General features: G+C 40.5%; 1 protein-coding gene across 3 annotated transcripts; it reads left to right on the top strand.

The window, feature by feature from the left end:
- il16 (interleukin 16) lies at window positions 1–24926 on the top strand. 3 transcript variants are annotated; one of them, XM_044099004.1, is made up of 10 exons: window positions 4–693; window positions 1312–1379; window positions 1793–1871; window positions 9130–10249; window positions 14179–14327; window positions 14431–14581; window positions 15465–15566; window positions 22264–22483; window positions 22566–22694; window positions 22834–24923. In XM_044099004.1, the coding sequence occupies exons 4-10, from the start codon at window positions 9323–9325 to the stop codon at window positions 22998–23000; spliced, it is 1845 nt and encodes a 614-aa protein (XP_043954939.1). In that variant the 5' UTR covers window positions 4–693; window positions 1312–1379; window positions 1793–1871; window positions 9130–9322; the 3' UTR covers window positions 23001–24923. The 3 variants fall into 3 exon arrangements, with proteins under 3 accessions (XP_043954948.1, XP_043954939.1, XP_043954929.1); XM_044099013.1 differs by having other exon boundaries at window positions 1–1379; window positions 22569–22694; window positions 22834–24926; XM_044098994.1 differs by having other exon boundaries at window positions 4–1379; window positions 9157–10249.
- The last annotated feature ends 1776 nt before the right edge of the window (window positions 24927–26702 follow it).

The following is a 26702-nucleotide window of genomic DNA, read 5'->3' as shown; positions in this document are numbered from 1 at the left end:
ATAGAGGCACATCTAAAACATGCAGAGCAGGGGGCCTGAGGACTGGAATTGAGAAGCGCTGATAGGGTCACATGTTGACGCGTCGGGTACCCCCTTCGCGTCAATAATTGACGAGAAGGGTTCTCTCTTTGAATGCTGTACCGCTCCCTAAGCGTCCAAAACCGACGATCTAGGAACAAATAAGATGACGAGTCTATTCCATTTTTGTAAAAGGCACACAATTCGTGCATAGCTGATGTATTTGTAGGTTTTTAACAATTTAGTTAATTTTACTTCAGTTTTAAAAGATCCTCCGGTTCTCTGAAGCCGCGATTTTATAGTCACGAATATTTTAATATGGTAGAATTACACCAGTTTCACTGATGTCATCGTAACTTCATGATTGTAAATAACGTAATATTCTCATTTTTACATAATAATAAAAAAAGAAACGAATATGTATATTATTTGGAGTTTATGAGGTTACACATAGCGGCATGCACCTCCGAAGATGTTTGCAGTCCATTAGTAATTAATTTTGATTTTTATAAAAATGTTTAAGAAGAGAGAGGGTGGATTTCCTTTTGTGATTACATTCCAAACGTTTCTGTAAACGTTTGATTAAAATAAAAATAAGGACGGACCCACCCGTCCATAAATAGAAGAAGAAGAAGAAGAAGAAGCTGACGTCATCGCATGCGACATTGTACCCCGGTGAGTACAAACCTGACTGCCAAAAATGGTTTTGTACTGTAAAACAAAAATAAATACTACAGAATGTTACGTTATAAAGTTGCTGATTGCAGTTTTAGGACTTATTGGCAGTAGGACTGTGCCGCGAATGGTTGAAGACATTTAGACACGTTTGTAACATGTTTTTTTTATTTTTGTTGCCGGGAGAAATACGCGGGAAGCGTAGCTACATTAGCCTCTTGGAGCCCAGAGAGTTCAACTGAACCTGCACTTAATACATTTAATTAGCCATAATAAAGTCACATAACTGTCAATCGTCATGCTTGTTGTAAAATTTGAGGGTTGCTATAAATACCAGTGCCCCTAGGCTGTGATGATCCTTAAAGTTTTGTCTATGAGCCCCTGTCTGAATACACTGATTGCAGTCATGTACTTGAATAAATAACTTCCGAAATCTGAACATTTCTTTTGTTTTTTTATGTCAACAGGTTCATCTGACAAATATATTTCTGCTCCTTCATAGCACCCACAAAAGGCACTTTTAAGAGCCACGTGTGTCAAATCTGTCATCTTTGTTGTCATATCTGCATCTTTGTGTACTTAATTTGTCTATTGTTCTTCACTTAATTTGGGACAAAGACAAAGGGACAAAGATGGGAACGAACTGTATAAGAGGCCAAGATCAACAAGAAATCAATTACCTAAGAGTAAGTACTTCTTTTAAAACATGTATGTAACATGGATGTCAGCAGAAAAAGACAAAAATATAATTTGAGTCTTGTTTTATTCTCAATGTCTTCCAAACCAAACCAAAAATAGAATAAAGTAAAACCTTTGTTTTCTCACCTCATCTTCCCCGTTCACCATAAAAGTATACATTCGGGTGTGAAATATATATATATAAGTATATGCCACACACAAGTATTAAAATGTTTGAAAACAAATGACATGAAATCCTGCTTTCAGCCTGAAAATGTGAGCAGAAAAGTTCCCCTGTAGTTTGGACTGACTGAACACATTTAAGTAACAGTGCTGCCAGCAAGTGTCTTGAACTAATGTTGTTCTTTGCACTTCTGTGTGGTTGCTGGGTGTTGTGACACACTTCCTGTTTGTGTGACAGGAAGCACAGTTTGAAATACTTGCAGAAGATTTTACTTTTTCAAATTCTGCAAAGTGCCTGAAGAATGATCAACACACAGGTAAGACACAAGTACTACTTCTATGTGTGCAGGACTGCCAGGGCTGCTTGCCAGCTGTTCTAACAATTTGTTAAAGTGAATTTGGTGGTGTGATCGCAGTATCTTGGAGGAAACTGACACCGACTGAATTTCCTCTTTGAGCTGGGGTTTTTGTTGCAGTCGTCATTTGTCTTAATGTTTCCCATGGCTGATATACTCTCACTGAATCATTTTTGCAGAAGCCATGCTGACTCACAGATAGGAAGATTAAATTGTATCCTCTAGAAAGCACCAGATATCACAAAAAGATTTCACAAGGTATTCTAATTCAAATTTAGTCCAATTTATTCCAAAATGGCGCATTTCGATTCACTCGGTCTCATGCACAGAAACAGGAAACTCAACAGCTGGATCAAGACACCGAGGAATTCTTTAATGGTTCTTATTCAGGTAGCTGTTCCAAAATGTAAGGTCTGAAATGTATAAGGCAAAAAAGAATGTCTAAGAAGATGTGTCGTGGAAAAAATTCTATTTCCAAGCACTGTTCAGGTGAAATCACTCAATCAGGTTTATTCATATATTGTGCACAATACAGAGAGCTTGTAGGACAATCAGTAATGAAGCAGGTCTGGATGAAAAGCTTGCTAAGCTCTGCCAGGCAGAGACAACACATGAGTTTTATACCAACAATAAAGAATTAAACAAAGGGAGAGATAGTCTGGTTCTGACGCAGTAGTGGAAAAACAACTTCTAACCTTCTACATGAAACCCAAATAATTCTTTTGGTGATAGTTCATAAGCATATCATATGACATGACCAGCAAATGTGACCTTATAGTAATTTTTCCATGACATTTCCCCCCTTTTGATTATAAATAAATATGAAAATATTTAATATTAATCAAGACATTTCCCTCCTCAGTCATAACACAACACTATCCTGGAAGATGTAACAAAAGGAACATATACGCAAGATACGAAAAACCTACCGGCAGTAACCCTGTCTACTCCATAACAATATTTTCTCTGAGTTGGGTAGGAAAACTTATCTTGCAACCCCTCCTTGCCAGGGAGGCGGCCCTGTATATGTTCTGTCCAGGAAAAGTGAGGAGGTACCATACCAATGATTAAAGACATAAAAATCCAAGAAACAATAAAATAAAAACGTAATACAAAACTAATTAAGGAGGAAAAAAAAAAACATTAAAACATTTATAAAGAAAAACAAACAACAACAACAAGAAATATTAGAAATAACCAACACAAATGTCTGTAACTGGAACAATGAGTAATGAACGTCCTTGTTTTTCTTCTTTCTCTCTCAGGATCTTTACTAAATATTTATTTCAGTCTTCACTCCCCACTTCGGCCACTCGCCAGTGGCCCAGCAATAGTTCTTTGGTTGGGGAGCCTTTTGACGTACAAAAGCAACCAATGTTTGTTGTTATTTTCCATCTTTTCCATATTCCCTCATTCCATTTCTTTTCTCTTCTGGAATGTTGGGTGTCAGAGGTTACTAGCACTTAACACCAATCTGTTGTTGTTTCAGATTTAGAGTTGTGACGTAGTCACATTACAGACAGGTAGTCCTTCACAGTGGTTGGTGTGGATTCAGGTTGTTCCTTCCTGGACTTCAGCAGGTGTGTTGGTCACCAGTTACACCTGGAAAATCCTCTGGAACGGCCTCTGCCAGCATTTGGACCCGTCAGCCGGTCTGATGGCTGCAGCACTTTGGCAGGAAGGTTTTCACTGTCTGTGAGGCTCGACAAAGCATAGTGGACAAGTTTTAGCAATAAGACAACATAATAAGAATCTTGGAATCAGTGAGAATAATAGCACACAAGCAATTAGTTTTCATGCATCAGTTAGTGCTACTAGCGCAGACGTTTTAGCAGGAAAATGTTTGAACATGGAGCCAAACATAGGTGATTTATGCAAAACAGCAAACAAGGTTAGATCAGTAGCATGGTCACATGATGCAGAACCATCAACAAACTGCATCAAGTTAGGTTTAGTCAGAAGATTTCAGTTAGTGAAGATCAAGGTAGAAATGTAGGATCATAGCAACCAGGACAGGACAACAAAATCCTTTTAACCTCTAAGTTCAAATTTATCACAGCTGTATTTTATAGAAACTTTCCTTTGTTCAATTTAAATGCAACCATAGATTATATGGTATACCAAAACATTATAAACACAGCAGTAGCAAGGTTTTGTAATTCTTAACACAAAAGGAAAAAAAAATTAGTAAAATTTTATGTAACACAGCATAGAATTTCAAAAAGAAAGGAAAGTCAAGGGACACCAGTATTTTATATAGGACCACTTTGTAATTCTCATTGATAACATTATATTTACTATCTGTGTCTGCAACAGTTCAGCTTTTAAATGATTTATTTATTTTAAAACTTTTCTTTCAGAACCATAGTTTTGTTACAGAAGCACAGTTATTACAGTTTCCCTTCACAGTTTCTCAATCTATGGCTCATGGACCCGTAAAGGACCTTTAATACAGGTTCTTCTGTTCAGGACTCAGAGATAACAGGGGCACAAAACTCTTTTGAAGACATTCTTTTCTCACTAATTTCTAAATGTGTACAGGGTTAGTAGCAAGCAGTCTTCGTTGCAGTGGCTGTATGTGTGTGTATAACTTATCTTAAATGTCTTTTATTTTTATTTTCGCTCCCTTTCCACTCCTGCTGCTGGCATCGCTGCAGCGAAATCCTCCCCCATCACTCTCCTCCGGCTTCCTGTCTGTCCAATTGGTTCTCGTGTTGGATCTTTGGGTTGTCCAGATCGTCCCTCAGTCAATGTCCATGTTGTCCAAAGATGAAAAAGGCATCAAATAGTTCTTCGTCTTCTTCTCTCACAGCTCAGAAGCATGTTTATCTTTTCTTTCTCCACACTGATTCAGACCAGTGGAGGATTTTAAAGCTCAGTTGCACTCAGTTTTCAGTCTGAATGTCCAGCAGGAGACCTGACAGTCGTTCCCTGAATGTGATGGAGGTCTTCTTTGTCTTCTTCATCTTCTTGATTCTCTTGGTCTCTTTCATCAGTTGGTTTTGTAGAAGGGACATCATCCGGTCCATGGGAGGACAGGTTTGAGGAGTTGAGGTCAGAGGTCAGATGCACTGCAGCGAGGCTCAGACAGAGAGAAAGAGAAGCAAGTAGAAGTTGATTAGGGCTTGTTTTGTTGCCTTCCTTGTTTTTTCTATACATACAGTATGTATTTATGAATCATATTTTAACCTTTTGCGTGATCATATAGTTTTAGTCATTTAATCTCCATCCAGTATGCCTTTAGTAAGAAAGGGTCCCTTATAAATAAGTTTATTGATTGATACTTTTAAGAAATAAAATCATTTTTGTTCAAAGAGAGAAAAAGTCAAACGAAACAAATTTTGTTTTAAATATGAAGGCCAGTAATTTATCCACTAAATATTTATGTTCAGCATTTTCTTTCCTTATTTGTTTTTCTCTGCTTCTAATTCACTTTGCAGGGAAAATTCCACATTTAAAATCATTCCACACATTCATTCACACCAAGCACACTCTTTGTTTTTTAAATTTCATTATCAAATAGTCAAACAATTCACCCTGAGGAGAAGATTGCGTTCTGGAACCACGTAAACCCATTCTTCCTGAATTGGGTGGGATTTCCTCTTTAGACTGCAAACGTCTTCGCAGAATCCAACAAATCAGCTTTGTGGTCGCTCTGCCTCTTTAGACTCTTTAGATCCGGGTCACGGCACCAAATTGTCGTGGAAAAAATTCTATTTCCAAGCACTGTTCAGGTGAAATCACTCAATCAGGTTTATTCATATATTGTGCACAATACAGAGAGCTTGTAGGACAATCAGTAATGAAGCAGGTCTGGATGAAAAGCTTGCTAAGCTCTGCCTCTTACTCCTTTAAGAGGGGCCTTTATTTCCGATAAAGGTCTTTAGGATTCTCTAAAGGTTTAGTTCCCCTAATTTAAAAAAACTAAAACTGAAGAAAATACCTGCCTTATTCACCGATAAGGGCTTTAACTAGGACCTTCAGCCTAGAAACTAGTGGTTCCCTTTATCATTTCCTCGGTCTAAAAATCGGCTGTCGAGGGGACATTCACCCCACACTTATGTTTTTATTATTTTTATTTATTTTATTATTTTTTTTATTATTATTTTATTTTTAATTTTTTATTATTTTTTTTATATTTTTCTTTTCTTTTCTTTTCTTTTATTTATTCTCTCGTGGGACTTTAACCCAACGTTTTTTTCTTAACACGCCAATCTCTATTCCCCAGGGTGAAAGGTTTATCGGATCCATCACTATTTTAGATTTTATAATTTAGAATTTGTAAAATTAATTTGTTAGCCTGAGTGAGTATCCCACCTGATAACAGTGGTTTTGAGTTCGTTGATCCCAGCGCTGGATCCGTGGAGCCGACCAACAGCCCTCTTCTCTCTTAAATCCTAATCGAGGTTTGAGGCTGGTGTTTAGTCCAGGTTGGCGCCTTAACGCTGTTCGTCGACGTCCTCGAATGTCCAGTCGAGGGATCCGGGTCACGGCACCAAATTGTCGTGGAAAAAATTCTATTTCCAAGCACTGTTCAGGTGAAATCACTCAATCAGGTTTATTCATATATTGTGCACAATACAGAGAGCTTGTAGGACAATCAGTAATGAAGCAGGTCTGGATGAAAAGCTTGCTAAGCTCTGCCAGGCAGAGACAACACATGAGTTTTATACCAACAATAAAGAATTAAACAAAGGGAGAGATAGTCTGGTTCTGACGCAGTAGTGGAAAAACAACTTCTAACCTTCTACATGAAACCCAAATAATTCTTTTGGTGATAGTTCATAAGCATATCATATGACATGACCAGCAAATGTGACCTTATAGTAATTTTTCCATGACAGATGCTATCAAGAACTGTACTCTAGTATGGAAAATGATCTACATGAAGAGAAGGCTGGCAGACAGCAGGTCTCACATCCATCCTGGACTGGCAAGGGTTGTTTTGGGGCCTTTTGCTGGAGTCCTAATTCAGAGAGGGGTCCAGAATATTGATAGTTAAGCTAAAAATCTCTCCTCTCGTCATCATCATGCTCCCTGTGGTGCTGAGACAGGCAGGTGGAACTGCAAAATGGATGGCAGAGGAGGACCTCAGGGAGGGGGAATGTGTGGTGACACTAAGGAGTTCTTCGTAATATGAGGGAGTGAGGGTTAGGGTTAGGGTTATTTTGGGCAAAAAAATAACTGCCCAAAATAGGAAATAAGTTTTTGGAAATCAGACACAGCAACAGCATCTGGCAGCAAAAAGTTGCATCAAGTAGAAATCTGGAGACAAAACAGCAGTGGTTGTATAATACACACACACAGAATTGAAGAGGAGGAAAACAGCTAGCTGGTGATCGATTGCCTGTGAAATTAATAATATTGCATAAAACATTTAGAGCACTTTTTTTGGACACTCAAGGCAATGTGATTGTAGTAGCTACTTCATAAAGGTTAACTATAGCACAACAAAATAGGACACCCACTACAGTGAAGTTAGGGGAGCACATACCAAACTGACAATCTGTTGCTCAACAGGAACCAAACTCCATGTTGGGTGTTGGAGGTGGTGGATTGATCCAAAATATTGAACATATTCATACCAAGTCAATATCATATTGATACTAATGGGATAAGATTGATAGTTCAGTTTCTTGACATTTTATTTGATGTTTGTATTAAGTAGAACTACTACTCTACTGTACTACTGACACACAGCAGTATTCCTGTCACCCTGGTTAGTAACACAGATATGGGTTACATATGGATTCAATAAGTATGTGACAGCACTTAGCATAAGCAGTTACAAAGTCGGCCTTCTATCACCTGAAGAACATTTCCAGGATTAAAGGACTAATGTCTCAGCCAGATCTAGAGAAACTCATCCATGTGTTTATCTTCAGTCGTATTGATTTTTGCAACAGCGTCTTCACAGGTCTGCCTAAAAAAAACCCAGACAGCTGCAGCTGATCCAGAATGCTGCTGCTGGAGTTCTGACTAAAACCAGGAAGTTGGAGCACATAACACCAGTTTTAAAGTCCCTCCACTGGCTCCATGTAGCTCAAAGAATAGACTTTAAGATCTTGTTGATAGTTTCGAAATCACTGAATGGTTTCGCACCACAATACATTAAAGATCTGTTGTTGTATCAACCTTCTAGATCTCTCAGGTTCTGGTTCTGGTTCTGCTCTCCATCCAGAACCAGAACCAAACATGGAGAAGCAGCATTCAGCCTCTATGCACCACAAATCTGGAACAAACTTCCAGAAAACTGTAAAACAGCTGAAACACTGAGTTTCCTTAAATTTCGACTAAAAACCCAGCTGTTTAAAGTTTTATTTGAAACGTAATAAATTATGAATTTAACGGTGGTATTTGACTTAATGCAATGCTTTAATTGTTGATTCTTTGTTGTCTGACTTTGTGTTTGTTATGATGTAAAGCACTTTGAAATGCCTTGCTGCTGAAATGTGTAAAATCTGATCAATTGATTGATTGATAAGCAGTTTATTTGGAATGGTGAGTTGTTTCTCTACCATTGACACGTTGAACAGTTGATACTCAAGCTTGACTGAGAGCACTATCACTATTGTCACAGTGACAAATCTTGCTGGATGATAAATTGTTTCAGAAGTTATTCCAATAAATGATAATATTTTTGTTTTGATACCATTTTCAAGTAATATAGTGGGAATGACATAATGTAAGAATCCATTCTTAGATATTAATAAGCTTTAAATTCCAATGAACATTTAACACTGATTGACATTTTAAATATCCAAAGTACATAAGCAACAAAACAACAAATAAAGTGAAGTATGAAATTTCTGTAAACAACATTTTTTTAATAATGATATAATTGAGACTGAAAACCTTTTCTACCATTTTTTGGTAGAAAGACAGAGTAAAAATTAAAACAATAAATGATGCAAATTGACAGATTATCTGTCTCATCTTATAAACTGTCACAATATAGTGACTGTTTAAGCAAATATGCAAAAAATAATAATTTATAAAAACTATATACTGCAGCTTTAAGCATGTCAATCCACTTTCAAATCCTGTAAATAGATGGCAAAAGAAACGCACAGAAGCAGCAGGCAGAGAATTCCAGAGACACCAGATCAGATACAAGAAAGTTACAGAAATACAGTTCATATCGTGGTTAAAGTAACATTTATTACTTTCATCAATTGCTTTGATGAACCTTTAATTTCTTGTTGTCTTGTGTTTACAGCTATTTATCTTGCATGCCTCGTTTTAGGTCACAGAGAAGAGATCTTTGGAGACACGCATCTAATAACCAACATATAAAGATCAGTAGGTCTACCTTTCCAAGAGTCCTCCAAAACACCTGCCTGACAGCTAAAAAAATAACAGCACACCAAAGAAGATAGACTGCTAAAATACACAGCATCCATATCGCAACCATGAAAGAAGAGGAGAACATTCTGGAGCTCAGCGATGCAGCCCCTGAACCATCATCCACTGTGACTTTTGAAAACACAGCTCAAAAAGCTTCAGGATCAAAAATAGCTCCTCCAGTGGCACCTAAACCTGCTTGGTTTAACCCAAGTCTGAGGAAAATACAAGAAAATCCAGATGGGAGGAAGCAAGCCAGTGATTCAAAGGAGATCCCTGAGGCAGGTGTTACCAGAAGCTTTGGAGGCAGGTCTACCTCGGGTACTGTTAGCATGTCATTCAAACAAAAGATTCGCTCTTTTGAGACATTTTCTACTGCAGAAGCTGAGGAAAAAAGAGCCAGCAGAAGATTCACTCCCCATTCCAACATGCTTGCTTTGTTAAAACAGGAGTCTGAAAGTGCCTGTCGTTCCTCAGACAGACGTGATGGCAAGAGCAAACAGGACACCCCAACAGAAATGCAGTCAGATCAGTCAACATCTGTTGTGAATGAGAACATCTCTGTTCCACCTTCTGTCATCACATCAGATATGGACCAAGATTATTGTCAACCTAAAGCCAAGATGTCTGAAGATCAGCTTTCTTGCTATGAGATAGGTGTTAATAACCTGCCTTCTGACACCATCTGCTTTGAAACTGACTCTGCAATAGATCATGCTTCTTCAAGCTCTGTTCATGCTGGTTGTGAACTCCAACCATCCACTGAGGAATCTGAGTCAGAGAAAGTGGATATCAGCAGGTCCAATGTCTTACCCTCTGTTTCCTCAGTGAGAAAGAATCAAAAGGAAGGAGAGAAACATTTAGAGGAGAACTCTGGAAATGATTGTGAAGAGCGACTGAGAACAGCGCAGAACACTTTCCACACAATGGAGTGTCAGCCCCAGAAGAGCCAGGAAGGAGAACAGTTTGGAAAAATCATCGCCTTCAGCAATCAGGTAATGTGTTACAGAGTAAATCATTCTAATGTAAAGCCTGGATTGAAAAAAGAGCATTATTATGTGTTGACTGGAAAATGTGTGATGCAAACATGTTTTCACAAATATGGAGCCATGTTCCTATATCAACTTTAATTTAAGTCTTTGTATTTAAATAGTTGACAAACTGAGAACAAACACATTTTACAAAGTAGTATTGTGATTTTCCATAAGATAATCACAATACAAAATGTATTACAAAATAAAACCTTAGCTGAAAGTAAGGAATCACTATTTACTTTGCAGTATAAACCAGATTTCACCTAACCATTCGAACTTTGTAAACGCACTTTTAAAAATTTCATCACAATTTCTACAACTAATTAATGGCACATCTTTTTCCAGCTCAAACAGACAAAGATCAAGTGATCACCTCTTCATTTGCACAAATCTCATATCACTAATGAGTTGGTCAACTGGTTTGTCATTCCTGTGAAAGCATAAAAGCTCAACTAACTGATTTTATTTGGCCATATGTGAAGTACAGGAGCTTTGCAGATGACAGTCTTTACTTCCACAGGAAACATAAAAGAAGACCTCAGACGTTTAGATGCTTTTCTCAATTGCTCAAATCAAATTTTGGGTTAGGGTTAGGCACATTGTCAATCTTTCAGGTTGACAATGTGCCTTGGAACCTAGAAAACACTGTTGAACCTTTTGTTCAGGAAAGGCAGATCAACACTATGACATGGCCAGCAAACAGTCTTGATCTTAAGAGAAATAAAACATTTAGTAGAAATGTGAAAGTGATTTTGGATTATACTGGTTGTGAAGCAGGTTGACAGTAACTCAGTACAGACAAGAAGAAAGCAGAGGTAGACAACTTTTCGGGTAATTGATCAGAAACATTGACATTATCAGCCATGCTACCAGGTGACAGAAACAATGACAGACAACAACACTGAATGACTAATTAGCCAGAGGCAAAGATGAGAAAAATTAGCAATTAAAAAAAAGTGAGCAGGAGACTGGAAACAAATGCATCATACCTCCTCTTCATGGAGCAGTTCTCTGTGTTTCTTTGGACTCAAAGGGATCATGACAAGTCAGGGTTTGAGAGTCTTGTCCAAAATCATACAAGATGACACAAGGTCACACCAGATCATACGAGCCCCATAATCCTTCCAGTCCACTAGACAGCGTTCACCACAACCTCAACACTAGAATTAGTAGACATCCTTCTGTTTATATTATTTAATTAGCCCGAGGGCAGTGAAAGTATATGTGCTGTATATGTGACATATATAATAACTTGAAAACATTTACTCAAAATTGGCCCCGGAGTGAAATGTTTGTGTTGGAATTTTAAAAGGGCCTGGCCAAATGCCTCTACAGCTCGCCGTATGGTGAGATATTCCAACTGGAAGGAAGTGAAATTTGATAAATAACTAGAAGCCCCTGAAACAAAGAAAACAGCTCTTAGCTCTCTTGCAGTGAACCCGACAGAAAGTCGGACATTTTGGCTCATTTTGGCCATTTGTGATTTTTCACACATGATGAACTTTAACAAATTCCTCCTATAGATTTTAAGGGTTCATACTTGGTCAATACACCCTGGAAGATAATATAAGTTAAGATCATTTTTTATCTTAACTTATATTCCCATAGGAGAAATTTGTCCAGGAAGCAGGGGCAAAACTTCAGTACAAGTTCCTGCAGCTTTATTGACTAAGTATGAACTTGTAACTTTAATAAAAAATGTTTTGTTTTTTTTTCTTTTAAATATTCAGTTAAACTATCACTATGTTGTGACAGTGTAACATGAGACAGATAATCTATGGGGAAAAATCAAGCTCCTCTACCTTTTCCCCATAGACATGGGTTAGGGTCAGCTGCCTTCCTCACAAATCCACTGCTCTGTCAGAAACAACCAGTCAGAGCCAGGAGAGTCTTAACACTGTCAATCACTCTTGTGTACTTGCTGCTCACGCTCTCCCCATTTCTCTATGCTACACTGCAGCTGGTTCAACATCGCATGCCATGAATGCTTAGGCTACTTAGCATGACCACCAAAGAGGGCAGATAAACTGTTTTTCTGCTCTGTTAAATTGTTTCTCTGCCATTAGCACACTTGGCAGCACAAACATGAGGTTGATTGACGGTGCTAAAATGCTCCTTCTGGCTCTGTGGGGTTATTTTTGACAGAGTGGTGCACTTCAGATGGCAATAGCACTGGGATGAGGTGGAAGAATTAAATCTTTTTACAGATAATCTGTCTCATATCATACTGTCATAACATGGTGACATAAATTTGTTAAAAAACATTTTTGTAACAGTTACATACTGCAGTTTTAATGCATTTGAGATTAAAAGGTATCAAAAATGTAATGACTCACTAGAGGTACTTGGAAGAATCAGTCTTGACACAGGGGTGAGCAAAAATATCAGATTTTATTCAAAGATAGAGCAGAGCTGGCACACTGGATCATCAGATGGAACACTGCGGGGCACGGGGGAGAGATCGGTGACTTGAGAAATACTTCAGAAGGAATCTGTTGGTGTGTGTGGAGTATACACTAACCTGGTCTGCCAATCAAGTACTGTAATGATCTGCCGAGGGACGAGGAAGGAGGGAGATGCTCCACTGATGGAGGGCTCTGGAAGGAATACCAGGGGAGGAGAAGAAATGATGTGTGAAGACAGACTCAGTCCCCCTCCATGTTCAGCAAAAGCACAAAATCCAAATCTACATCTTTGGTCAGACAGCCTGTGGTCACATATGAAGAGGCAGAGAGCAGAAAAGGTATTTGTGACAGTAGGTGTGAGTGGGGAATCTGAAAAACAGGTATGGCTTGAGATAAAGATAGGCAACCAGCGACAATCCAACAAGGGCAAGGTGAGGGGGCAAGTCTAGGGAACATGGGAGAAGTCATCTCGATCAATCAGATACTGAAAAACTACAAGCAAAAAGCGTTTGATAACCTGGCAGCGCATGACTAAGTGAGGTTTAAGAAAGGAAACAATCAGGAAGCAACACAAGTGCACGGAATGAAGGTAATGAGGAACAAGACATGAATTTGCTCAAAGCAAAAGACAAAGTACCATATGAACATCACAGAACGCTTGGGTTTCATGTATGCCAAAGGGTGGGGCTGGATGTCTGTGGTTTACTCTTTGATTCATACACATTTCAACTTGTGTCTGCTGACATAGAATCAGGTGGTACTGCATCCTTCTCTCCACAATGTGTGATTACTGGACTGGGGCTGGAAGAGTGCAAAATTCCCATCTTTCACCGTTTGCACACAGTTTGCTCTAAATCTCACATCACCTGATCTGCACCAAACTGGATATTAAAGACTTTTTTTAGCTTCTAAAGAGGCCAATTCGATTAGTTTTGAATTTGACTCCACTCCCCTAGACTATTTCCAACAGCTGTATCATCATTCAGTCAGCTCTAGATTTTGTGTGCATTATCAGGAAGGACTGCTCAACACATTGATGTGGTAGGTTGATGACATCACTCAACCATTTAGAGAAGAAACATGATTATCTGGTGATTCCTCCAGATTCTCCCTGTGTGTGATATAAGATTGAAACTGTATCCTCTAACCATTAAACACCACGCGTGACATGTTCCAAAGCCTAAAGGAAGTCCTTGTCAATACTTTACCATGAAACAGGAAGTAAAAATAACTCCTGTCTGGAAGGGCCGATCTTGGCCAACTTGACACTGAACTTGCACTGAGGTGAACTGAAGGCAATTTGACAGATTTACCGAAAGTGCCGGATAGTGGACACATATGGTAGTGATTTGAGGGCATTGATGATGGTGATGGGATCCCATTGCCCAGGCAGCGATGGGATCTGGATGATGAGCTCAGTGAGAGCCGCCCAATGTTACTTGCAGTATTAAAATATTAATATTTTAATTGTTTCTACTTTTCTAGGTTTCACAAGCAATATTGCGTTCCCTTCCTTCTTCTGACCATGGCAATCCTCAATCCCAAAATTTTCTGGAAACTCCACTTAAAGATGTTGATAATCCCCAAGAGTCTGAGCTGAATAAAGACTGCACAAATAAAGGTTTCTCTGTCAGGTGAGACTGCTAACGTGGGTTTGGGTTTCCAGACAGATGCAGAAAATGTTCACAGGCGTGTCGCCACCGTCATACTCATGTTTGCATTTCATCTGGATGACAGTCTAGCCACTCTGACAGAGTGCACCACTGAGCAAGGGAGGCAGACCTCTGACCGAGAGACCTATGCTCATTCCGTCATCTCAGTTATCCCCTCTCAGGAAATACAGAAGATGATTGAGGAAGTTGAAGCTTTGGATGAAGAGACACTGAAGGTAAAAAAAAAAATAAAATCCAAAACATAATCTTTAATAAATTTGTGAGTTCTTAAAGCTTTCTGTGCTTTTCAGCCTAAATTTTAAGACTGCATGAAACTTTTATCTTTGAAGAACCTTGGAAAATATGAGTTACAACAACATTTAATGCCACTTTGTGGTCAATCAGGTATTTCTGAATTTTAATCAGAGACAAAGTTCAGTTTATCTCCTTAAGATGGTCTTTGCCAAGCTGTGCAAGGCACGTCTATGAGTTTTGGTTAACACAGAGAAGACAGTTGTCAAAGAAAATTGTGAACAAAGTTTAATTTGTATTTTCAAAGAGGTCAATGCAGGGAGTAATGAATAACAGGGAACACTTTTCTAGGGTGAAACCAAACCATTGAAATAGCAACAAAAGTTGAACATTTTTCTGTTTTCTTGTGTTACATCTCCAGTCCAGCTTGAAATTTCACATGCACAAATTTCGCCAGTTGCTTTGCTGGAAGAAAACAAGCGATTATTGCTTCATCGCACAAGTTCCATTAAAATGAATGGAGAAGGAGCGACATTCTCATACATCCACAGAAATATATGTACTTTTGTGCATATGCACAAAAGTACATATATTTCTGTGCAAAGTCAGGCAGCTCGGGTAGAAAAATTACAAGACTGGTAATCATAGAGTTCTGAGTTCATAACTGGCTCCACATCCTTGGGCAAAGCAGGTCTATTTTTAAATTTCTAAGGAACATCTAAAACCAGGTCTACACATTAAAAAAACTTACTGCTAAATCATTTATGTACCAAACCTTTAAGAAGAATTAAAAATAAATTAAACTTTTAAAATGAAAGAAAATGACAATAATTTAACTTTGTTCATAATTCTGCTTCATACTTCCAGCAACTATTGGACATCCATGTTGTGATTCTGCACAAAGACGTAGGAGCAGGGTTAGGCTTCAGCATCGCTGGAGGATGTGACCTGGAGAACAAAGCTCCAACAGTAAGAAGAACCCAGAGGACATTAAAATATTTTTTTGTGTTGACTCAGATTATAGATATTTTGTTTCCAAAACACTATCTGCAGTGGTGGTTGAGGGTACTGGATTTTTTTTAAAATAAATTCAGGGGTATATAAAATAAAAGAGTAGTGCCAAGAGCAACACCTATGTTATATCTACTAATTGTCTGTCTACCTTGCACTCTGCTGGTTCATACTTTCTGAAAACATGTAAAGTAAAAACTGAAACTCCCTTGCTTGTGGCAAAAATCCACCTGGAGAGAGCATTCTATCTTTTCCAAAAGAGATCCATGTGTTCAAACTCAGAGAGGCTGGATTCTTATCCTAGCCACTGAAAGCTACACATAAAATTAGCACCACTCTTCAACATATTTGGAAGTGTGACCAACACGGACTCAATAGCTTCCTTCACTTCCTCTGCTGCCATTGCTAACACTGCAATGCAGAAATTCATTGACACCGTTCACAACTTCTCCTTTTGTTCGCTGATTGGCCTGGTAGAAATTCTACTAGGGAAATCCATATCAATAGGAGAAAGCCCAGACAGAGCACTGAAGTGAGATTAGAATTGAGCAGAATTGTGTAGTAAGACCTCGCAAGTCAGAAGGTATGGTCCTTTCATAGCTGGAACAGAGTCAAAAACTGAGAACACAAGTGTTGTTCTCCCAGATCTCTATAGAACATCTCACCATCATGGAACCAAAGGGGGAAGGAACAAGTTTATCATTGGAGGGGACACATATCAGAAACCTGGCAGATCAGTAAAAAGCTTGAGCAGAAACATCATAAACAAGGGTGTCATCAACATGTTACTGTTATCTCACCCCTTATTTCAGTAACGAGTAATTGAACTTATTACTATTTACACATTAAAGTTACGTAGCCAAGACACTGTGTGTTACTATATTTTTCTATATATAGTGCCCCCAAAAAACATCTTCCATTTCCTCTTGAACAAATGGCTTGAGTCCTTTGTTCAAGTCCAAATGATTTTGTACAGTCCAAATGATTTAAGGACTGTACTCTCACTGTATCATCCATCCATCCATCCATCCATCCATTCATCTTCTTCTGCTTATCCGGCGTCGGGTCGTGGGAGTAGCAGCTTCAGAAGGGAGGCCCAGAGTTCCCTCTCCCCAGCCACTTCTTCCAGCTCCTACGGAGGAATCCCAAGGCGTTCCCAGGTCAGCAGAGAGACATAGTCCCTCCAGCGTGTAATGGGTCTTCCCCGGGGCCTCCTCCCAGTGGGACGTGCTCAGAACACCTCACCAGGGAGGCGTCCAGGAGGCATCCTGACCAGATGCCCGAACCACCTCAACTGGCCCCTCTCGATGTGAAGGAGTAGTGGCTCTACTCTGCGTCCCTCCCGGATGACTGAGGTTCTCACCCTGTCTCTAACGGAGAGCCCAGACATCCTACGGAGAAAACCCATTTCGGCCGCTTGTATCCGTGATCTCGTTCTTCCGGTCATGACCCAAAGCTCATGATCATAGGTGAGGGTGGGAACGTAGATCGACTGGTAAATCGAGAGCTTCGCTTTTTGGCTCAGCTCTCTCTTCACCACGATGGACCGGTACAGCGCCCGCTTGATGGCAGACGCTGCACCAATCCGCCTGTCGATCTCCCGCTCCCTTCATCCCTCATTCATGAACAAGATCCTGAGATCTTGTTCATGAAGGCAGAGAAGGCAATCTACCCTTTTCCAGCTCAAGACCTTGGCCTCGGATTTGGAGGCAACTGATCGCCATCCCAGCCGCTTCATCCGATGGACCCTCCTCTCCAGGACCCCCAAATAGACCTTGTCAGGGAGGCTGAAGAGTGTGACCCCCCTGTAATTGGAGCACACCTTCCGGTCCCCCTTTTTGAACAGGGGGACCACCACCCCAGTCTGCTACTCCAGGGGAACTGCCCCCAATGTCCATGCGATATTGAAGAGTCGTGTTAGCCATCACAACCCTACAACATCCATAGCCTTAAGGAACTCTGGGCGGATCTCATCCACCCCCAGGGCCCTGCCACCGAGGAGCTTTTTAACCACCTCGGTGACCTCGACCCCAGAGATTGGAGAGCCCAACCCAGAGTCCCCAGGCTCAGCTTCCACAATAGAAGGCATGTCAGTGGGATTGAGGAGGTCTTCGAAGTATTCTGCACACCTGCCCACAATGTCCTGAGTCGAGGTCAGCAACACACCATCCCCACTATAGACAGTGTTGGTGCTGTACTGCTTCCCCCCCCGCCCCCCCCGAGACGCCGGATGGTGGACCAGAATCACCTCGAAGACGTATGGAAATCTTTCTCCATGGCCTCTCCAAAGTCCTCCCATGCCCAAGGTTTTGCAACCTCAGCAACCACCCGAGCCGCATGCCACTTCGCCCGCCAGTACCCATCAGCTGCTTCTGGAGTCCCACAGACCAAAAAAAACCCCGATAGGACTTCTTCTTCAGCCTGACGGCATCCCTCACCGAAGGTGTCCACCAACGGGTTTGAAGGTTGCTGCCACGACAGGCACCGACAACCTTGCGGCCACAGCTCAGATGAGCCGCCTCGGCAATGGAGGCACGGAACACGGTCCACTCAGACTCCATGTCCCCCACCGCCCCTGGGATGTGTTTGAAATTCTGCCTGAGATGGGAGTTAAAGCTCCGTCTCACAGGGGATTCCGCCAGACGTTGCCAGCAGACCCTCACAACACGTTTGGGCCTGCCAGGTCTGACCGGCATCCTCCCCCACCAGCGGAGCCAAATAACCACCAGGTAGTGGTCAGTGGACAGCTCCGCACCTCTCTTCACCCAAGTGTCCAAGACATACGGCTACAGATCCGATGAAACGATGACAAAGTCGATCATCGAACTGCGGCCTAGTGTGTCCTGGTGCCAAGTGCACATATGGACACCCTTATGTTTGAACATGGTGTTCGTTATGGACAATCTGTGACGAGCACAGAAGTCCAACAACAGAACGCCACTCGAGTTCAGATCAGGGGGGCCGTTCCTCCCAACCACGCCCCTCCAGGCCTCACTGTCATTGCCTACGTGAGCGTAGAATTTCCACAGCAGAACTAGGGAGTCCCCAGGAGGAGCACTCTCCAGTACCCCCTCTAGGGACTCCAAGAAGGGTGGGTAACCTGAGCTGCTGTTCGGCCCGTAAGCACAAACGACAGTCAGGACCCATCCCCCCACCCGTAGGCGGAGGGAGGCTACCCTCTCGTTCACCGGGGTAAACCCCAACGTACAGGCGCTGAGATGGGGAGCAACAAGTATGCTCACTCCTGCCCGATGCCTCTCACCTTGGGCAACTCCAGAGTGGAAGTATGTCCAGCCCCTCTCAAGGAGACTGATTTTAGAACCAGAGCCATGCGTCGAGGTGAGACCGACTATTTCTAGCCGGAACCTCTCAGCCTCACACACTAGCTCCGGCTGCTTCCCCACCAGAGAGGTGACATTCCACGTACCAAGAGCCAGCTTCCGCAACCCATCACACAATGCACCTGACCCCTTTGGCCCCTCTCATGGGTGGTGGGCCCATGGGAGGGGGTACCCATGTTTCCTCTTCGGGCAAAGCCCGGTCGGGCTCCATGGGTAAAAGCCCGGCCACCAGACGCTCGTCGTCGTGTCCCCCCTCCAGGCCTGGCTCCAGAGTGGGGCCCCGGTGACCTGCGTTTGAGCGAGGGAACGCCAAGGCCAATGTTTTTAAACATCATTGGGTTCTCTCACTGTTTCATTTGTTAGGAAATGATTAAGTGATTAAAAAAAACTAGCAAGCTAAATTCTCTGGTAGCACACACAAGCTTGCTGCCAGATTCTGAAATATTTTATTAGTCAAAGATGTGAAAACAGTTAGTAAAATAGGTCTCAGCAGTTTTACACACAATCCAGTAGTTTGACCTCGACATCAATGCAACAGCATTCAAGAACTTGCCAAACACAGAACATTGAAAAACACAGACTGAAGTAAAAAAGCCTAAATGTTTATTTCTCCTGTCATTTTCAGTCATAGACATTTGAATTAAAATACCTTCTGTTTTATGCTCCTGTTTCTCCCTCACTCTGATTCTCTGCATCCTGATGTATTTACAATAGACAATAGTAATATACAGTGGCAGAATGTTAACTAACTAAAGATGAAAAAGTATGTATTTTGTCCTTTAGGATGAAAATTTTAATTGATGAAATTCTTATTTTCAGATACATACATTATTATATATCTCATACACTGTTAGCCCTGTTTACCTCATAATCTAACTATTATGTAAAGTTTTCACTCATTTATTTTAAAACTTCTCCTCCAGCTTTCCCCTTTTCATGTCTTCTTTCTGCTGCTCCTAAACTTGCAAAATATAATTTCTTTTGAAATAAATTCTAAGGCACATAAAACCAACATAAAAATAATTCATGTTAGAGGAAGAACAAAATCCTGACAGGTCAGAAACATTTCATCATATAAATGTTCAGAACACTGCTGGGGTGTTTTACTGCAGCTGATAATCTAATCAGAACCTGACCAATATAAGTAGTGTGGAAATAATGAAAAAAACAAATAAATAAATTGAAAAGTTAAAAAAATAATCAACCTGATGTAAGTCCTCATCTGTTGTCCTTTCTGGCTATAATTCATATGATTTTTATATTTTCACACCTTAAAACTACCTGGCTCTCTTATTTGTCCCCTGACCTGCTCTTCTCATAATAAAACTGTTTAGTTTATTTAAAAAGTAATAAAAAGTTAATACATATTTCAATAAACTAACTAAAGAGCCCACCAGAGCTTCCTCAGTCTCTTCACCTAAACACAAAAAATGTGTGGCGCCATATTTTACACACAAGTCGGCATGTATAAAAATGAACTTTGCATGTAAATTTATGTAAGTTTATGTAAATTTACGCACACTTTTTCCCTGGTGTGAAGATGCAAGGCAGGCAGCCACACAAACCTTTTCTATGACCAAGAAGCATCAAACCCAATCAAACCATCAAACCCAATGTCTTTTTTTCATGATTTTAATATTTTATTGTTTAAATGTAAACGATTAAACTGAACCCCATTTATCCTCAGACAAAAACCTAACGCGCACACAAATGAAAGAAATTAAATTAAAAGGATGTGAAAACCTGGCTCCAGTGTAAATAGTACTTTTCCTCAGTTTTTGTCTCATAAAGATGTAACTTTATGAGGCAAAATGCCTTTTGGTCAGCGCCAAAAAATGGATCTATGGGGTAATTTCATTCTGACTAAAAAAGAAAACGGGGTTGGATCAGCAGATTAACTCCAAACAGGGTCAGGTTTGATTATTTTTAAAGTGATTAAGGTGTGTATTCAATCACATGAATATAAGTAGCTGCACAAAGGTGAACCGTGTAATTGTGGAGCGCTTTGGCTCTGATAGAGAACATCGCCAATGGAAGGATTCAGAGGGAGTGTGTGTACAGAGATCATATTGATCTGCTGCTATACATTAATCCAGACTGATCATCCTGAAGCTCTGACCAAAACTTAAAGAAGGAGCCGTGCGGTACCGGTACCAGTACCGGTCCAGCTGCAGTCATCCTTCAGTCAAGCATTTTTATTTTGTAAATGTACAACTTCTGCACATTATTCCACTATTTAGAATAAATGTCCACATTTCCACTCAAAGGGCTCTCTGACTCGCTGGCTGAAAGATCTGATGTTAAAACAGGCATTTGCACAATCTCTTACTTATTTGTTGTATGTGGATTTTTTTTCTTTAAAATGTATTATTTTTCATTTTTGGGAGGTGACCTCATGTTCCCTTGAAGAACCTTATAAATAAAATATATAATTGCTATCATTCTAAATACTTGTACTGCTACAAACAAGGATGCTGCCATGGTTACTGCTTCATGTGGTGGCAGACTTCCGGGTATTTTACTAATTTACATATATGGTGACAAGGCGGACCAGCAGCTGTGCTCCATTTTCCACAAATTGGGATTCATAAAGGAAATGTGTGCAGCTACGTGCGTGCGCACGGCTTTATGCATCTGGAGTTTTATTTCTAAACTTGCCATGTTTTAGTGTGAAAACTGCACACTGAAGTTACCAGGTGAAGCCCCAGGTGCTGTGTAGCCTTCGCTCACACTGACATTGCACTTTAAACATCATGAGCAACAAAAAACACTCAATTTTCTGCTGTTTCAGTCTCGTGATGAAATAACAAAACATTATAGCAACTTTGTGAAACTTTTAGACAAAGTTAGCAATAAGATATTGGACATGTGACTGTTCCAGAATTAAGACAATTTAACCAAAAACATTTGGTTTCTATATATAAAATAAACATACAAGATGTTATAAACCATCAATATTCATGGCAACATTCCTGACAGACAGTTTTACTTCATTCAGAAGGAGTTTCTGACTCCACTGCTGCTTCCTGCCTCTCAAACACTCTGAGGAAGGAGTGCTGTGTTGGGCCTACCACACAGTGCTCCTCCAAAATAAAAGCACGCTTTGCTTCATTCTGAGAGAGCATGTTGGACAGTCAAGGGGATCCTCAAAGTGTTTTCTGTATGGCCCAACAATGTTCAGTCAACACAGTTTGTGTTGGACCCTTTCCTTTATGGAGTCATTGAAAAATTGCAAGAAATAATAGAGGGATTGTTCAAATCTGATAAATTTAGCATTTTGTCAATGTTAAAAACTTATCCAATCTGCCACACAGGTGCACAAGGTGTTCCCCTCCGGACTGGCAGCTCAAGAGGGAACCATTCAAAAAGGAGATGTGGTTTTGTCCATTAATGGTCTAACACTGTGTGGTGTCAAACACATGGATGCCACTGCTATTTTACGTCAGACCCGTAGTCAAACTTTGGCTGTGGTAGTCATCTGTAAGAGAACTAAAGAAGAGGAGAAGGATGGAGGAAACAGGGTGGGAGAGGAAAGTGAGTCTCACTAAATTGTTCTTCATCTCTGGGATTTAAATAGCTTTTATTCCAAGTGTCTTTAAATGTTTCTTTGTCACAGCAGTGGAACAGGAAACCCCATGGAGTGTTGATGTGGAGAAAGGTTCTGGTGGAATTGGCTTTTCTCTGGAAGGAGGAAGAGGATCAATTCAGGGAGACAGACCTTTAGTTATCAACAGAATATTCAAAGGTACGCTCATTAGTCTGTCAGAAAGTGATTATTTTGTTGTAATTCGAATAAACACTTTATTCACAGATGACCCTTAATTTTTATAGTAGGAACCACTTGCTGCCATGTTGATTAAAACTGAAAATCTGTGCATTTTCAGGTGGAGCAGGAGAGCAAAGCGGTCTGCAATGTGGAGATGAACTTCTGCAGGTTGAAGGAGTTAGTCTACAGGACATGACCAGATTCGAGGCATGGAAGATGATCAAGGCTCTGCCTGAAGGGCCTGTTAGACTTGTAATCAGGAGAAGGCAGATAGCAGAGGACTAAAAGTCATAAAGGGCCTTGGAAAAAAGCTCTATGCCCTCTGAGCATTTTCACACTTATCACGTTTCAATCAAAAACGTTTGTGTATTCTGTTGAGAATTTCTGTAACATATTGACCAACATTAAACAACATAGAGCTGGCAAGTTAAAAGAAATTGATAAATTGCTTTCAAAAAGGTTTTCCAAATATAAAGGACTGTCAGCTTCTTTACATTTCCACAAGAACATTGTTGTCTTGCATTTCGACGTAAAATCCAGAACCAATTAGTTACAGAAGTTCCTATAATTAATAAAGGTCATCCTGTGTTAAACTTACCATCAGTATAAATCCAGGTGATCTGTTTTGTTTTTAAATAACACCAAGTTTGCAATAAATGTTATCTTAGCACTTCTACATGCAGACTGGGAGATTAAAGTAGATTTGTCTCTTAGACTTTAACCTGACAATATATAGAGAGACTTAAAGATTGATGTTTCAACAGCCATGCTTTCAAATTATAACCATCAAAATCTTTCCCACAAATTCCACATTAAATACACTAAAGTTTGAGGTTGCAACATGTCAGTTTGGAGGAAAGTTAAAGGAGCTTGAATATTTTGTGTTGGAAGATGGTGGCAAATTAATAAGACAAAAAATAAAAGAGCAAAATTTCTTCCAAGTCTGTAAAACGGATGCTTTAGTTCTTTGAATAACATGTTAGTTTTATTTCAGAAGAATACAAGAGCTAATAAATACATGTTAATTAAATCACCAACAGATCTTTTAAATTAAATTCCTCTTTCATATTGTGCTAACCAGGCACATGCAGGGGGGGGTGGATGGGGCTTGAGCCCGTGCCCCTTTTATCCTTGTGCCCTTTGGAGTTTTCTTTTTTATCTGTGTGTCAGCAGGCCTTTGTGCCCTTCAATAATGTTTAGCTAACTATAACAATTTAGTAAAAATGAGTCTGGCTGGCCTCGGCCTAACAGTGAATGAGAATTGTCAGTCTCTCTGCCTCCAGTTAAGTCACTGGGCCCCTGGTGAGGAGGAGGGGGGCGGATCTGTGCCCTCTATCAAATTATGGGCAAAAATATATATTTAAATTTCTACATTCACCTATTTGTGAATAAAAATGTAGGCCTGATGTTGAAGTTAACAAAAAAGGTTCTATTTATTTTTCATAATTGTCCTCATAATAGTGGAAAGACCCGACTCTCCCCTGAACACAGGAATGCTTCTGCTGCAGAGAAAACGTCTACCTTTACTTTTATCAGGCTGCCTCAGTGCTGGACTAAATGCCCGGTTCTCTACAAGCAGCCTAAGTCGGTCCAATCACTGGTCAGAACTTGATATCATAATATAAAGAAACGGTACCACGACGCACCTCAGAGCCTCGGTACCGTCTGCTCACTGTCCGCTCTCTGCTTCACCTTAACAAAATGAGCAGGCAGTTCTCATCACTGCTGACGGGATCTGGGCTGGAGGTGAGCAACTGTGAACAGAAGTTACTGCAAAACCTCAATTACTGAAGAAAGATCCAGCTAATGGCATTTGGAGTTCACAAAATATCACATAAACATCAGCAGAAATACATTTGGACCTCAGCAACAACCAAACATGCCACCATTAAAGAAATCAAGACGTTTCAAAAGCAGGGCGGATTGGCATATAGGGGCTACTGGGGGATTCCAGGTAGATTTCAGGTAGTCAGAATCAGGATTTAGCCCCCACCAACCCTCTACTAACAGTGTTTAAATGTCGATGAAGTCTGTGACAATTGGATGCGTTTAAAATCAATCAGTGAATATTGGTTATTATTTGCTGTAATGTATTTCTGAACAAACCCAGCTCAAACACAAAGATTACATCATACTGTAGCCATGGTAACACAATAATCAAACTATACAGATGATTCTTTACGCTTTTACGTAGTAAACTTCCTAATTAAATCTTAAATGTACAATTGATTTTAAAAATTTCTCTGCTGAATGTATTAAATAACATTTAATAACATTTTCATTCTCAATGACAATGTTATTAAACATTGTCATGTTTAATAACATTGTCATTGAGAATGAAAATGTTATTATCATCAGAAATATCAAAACATTTCTGATGTTTTGATATATCAAACTGTTACAGCTTTAGATGTATTGTTTGTGTTGTGGTACAATTCAACCATTTCTAGGGGCCCTTAATGTCTGGAGGGCCCTATCAGCAGCTACTGAGTTTTCTTTGCTTTATACATCTGTCCTGCAATTCTAGATATCAGAGGTGCTAACATCAAAAATGATGTAAAGTTAACCCCTTTGAAGCAGTCTGCAGACAAGATGTTACAGAGGCTAAACAGAAGTAGTAGGGCTTATTTATTAAAATAGCAGGGGGGTTGGGGGGGCCGGTGAGGTATTCGCATCCATCTCAAAAATATGTAGTTGTGCCCCTGTCCCTGGGAATCGACCGAACCCACTGGACCCAGAAGAAATTCCCCTGGTACCTTCAAAGGCTGGCCCAGGACCAACTCAGCTGAAGAAAACCACAGGTCTTCTTTTGGAGCCGAACGCAGACCCAGGAAAACCCAAGGCAGGCGATCTATCCAGCTATTATCCAACAACGAGGCCTGCAATGCATCCTTCATTGGGTGGTGGAACCTGTCACAAAGACCGTTGGCCTGTGGATGGTGGAGTTTAACCCCAAGGTTCTCTGCCACTGCAGTCCACAACTCTGAAGTGAACTGGGGCCCTCTGTCGGAGGTCAAGTCCAATGGCACACCAAACCGGGACACCCAGGAGGAGATAAACCCCCCAGCCACTGTTATCAAAGTGATTGATGACAGCAGAACTGCCTCGGGCCACCGAGTAGTTCTGTCCACCATCATCAGGAGATAGGTGAAACCTCTGGAAGGTGGAAGCGGCCCCACTAAGTCCACATGCACATGTTCAAACATGTCGCAGAACAGGAAAGTGCTTCAGTGGATGAGTCACAGGACATATTAGAAAAATAGTTTTTTTTATTTTAACCCAAAGATTATAACTGACAAAGATAAACTGAGCTCATAAAAAAGGTCAAAGAAACAAAACTGACCTGACCTCACAAAGAAATGACACACAAGGGTTTAAATATTGGCTGATCAGACCAATTAAGACACAATAGGGGTAACTAAACTGAATAAAATTACAAATAATTGTATTTGAGTGGAGTGATATCAGGGAGTGATAATCTTTTGTCCGGATCAACGGAGAGCTGGCCAGCACAATGCGAACAGGTGGAGGAAGCTGGAGAAGAAACAGATGCGTTAAAAACCCGGTTACTTTTTTGACATCATAACTGGATTACTTCAAACCTAAAGGACCGAGGGATTTTCTTACTTTTATTTTTTACCTTACTTTTCTTCATCTCCAAGTTGAACCAGGACAAAATGCCTCCGGCCGACCCCAGAGACCTCAGCAGTATTATACAACGACTTCAGTCTATAGAAATGAAGATCAAACTGCTGGAGGTGAACTTTGAAATCAACGCTAACTGTGGAAATGAGACAACTCTTCCTCAAAACAACAGAGAGGTAGTACGCCCAGCATCAAGCAGCCCACCCTGGAATGCTCTGGGCGCCAAGCCGAAGCAAAAGTCTCACACTGCGGATCCGATGAGACGACTGTCAGGGAGAACCCCTCAACTGGACTAATCAGCGTGGCCGGCTCTGAGCCGAAACCCACCTTCAACTTCAACAC

The sequence above is a fragment of the Gambusia affinis genome, linkage group LG02, assembly GCF_019740435.1.
Source record: "Gambusia affinis linkage group LG02, SWU_Gaff_1.0, whole genome shotgun sequence".
Classification (NCBI taxonomy): Eukaryota; Metazoa; Chordata; class Actinopteri; order Cyprinodontiformes; family Poeciliidae; genus Gambusia; species Gambusia affinis.
The sequence above is the reverse complement of the archived record's forward strand: the minus strand, read 5'-3'. Positions and strand labels throughout refer to the sequence as shown.

Excerpts from the sequence above, each read along its gene's own strand:
- il16 (XM_044099004.1), top strand. The coding sequence starts at position 9,323 with ATGAAAGAAGAGGAGAACATTCTGGAGCTCAGCGATGCAGCCCCTGAA. Across the intron at positions 10,250-14,178 it reads TCATCGCCTTCAGCAATCAG|GTTTCACAAGCAATATTGCG; the intron begins GTAATGTGTTAC and ends CTACTTTTCTAG. Across the intron at positions 14,582-15,464 it reads TGGATGAAGAGACACTGAAG|CAACTATTGGACATCCATGT; the intron begins GTAAAAAAAAAA and ends TCATACTTCCAG.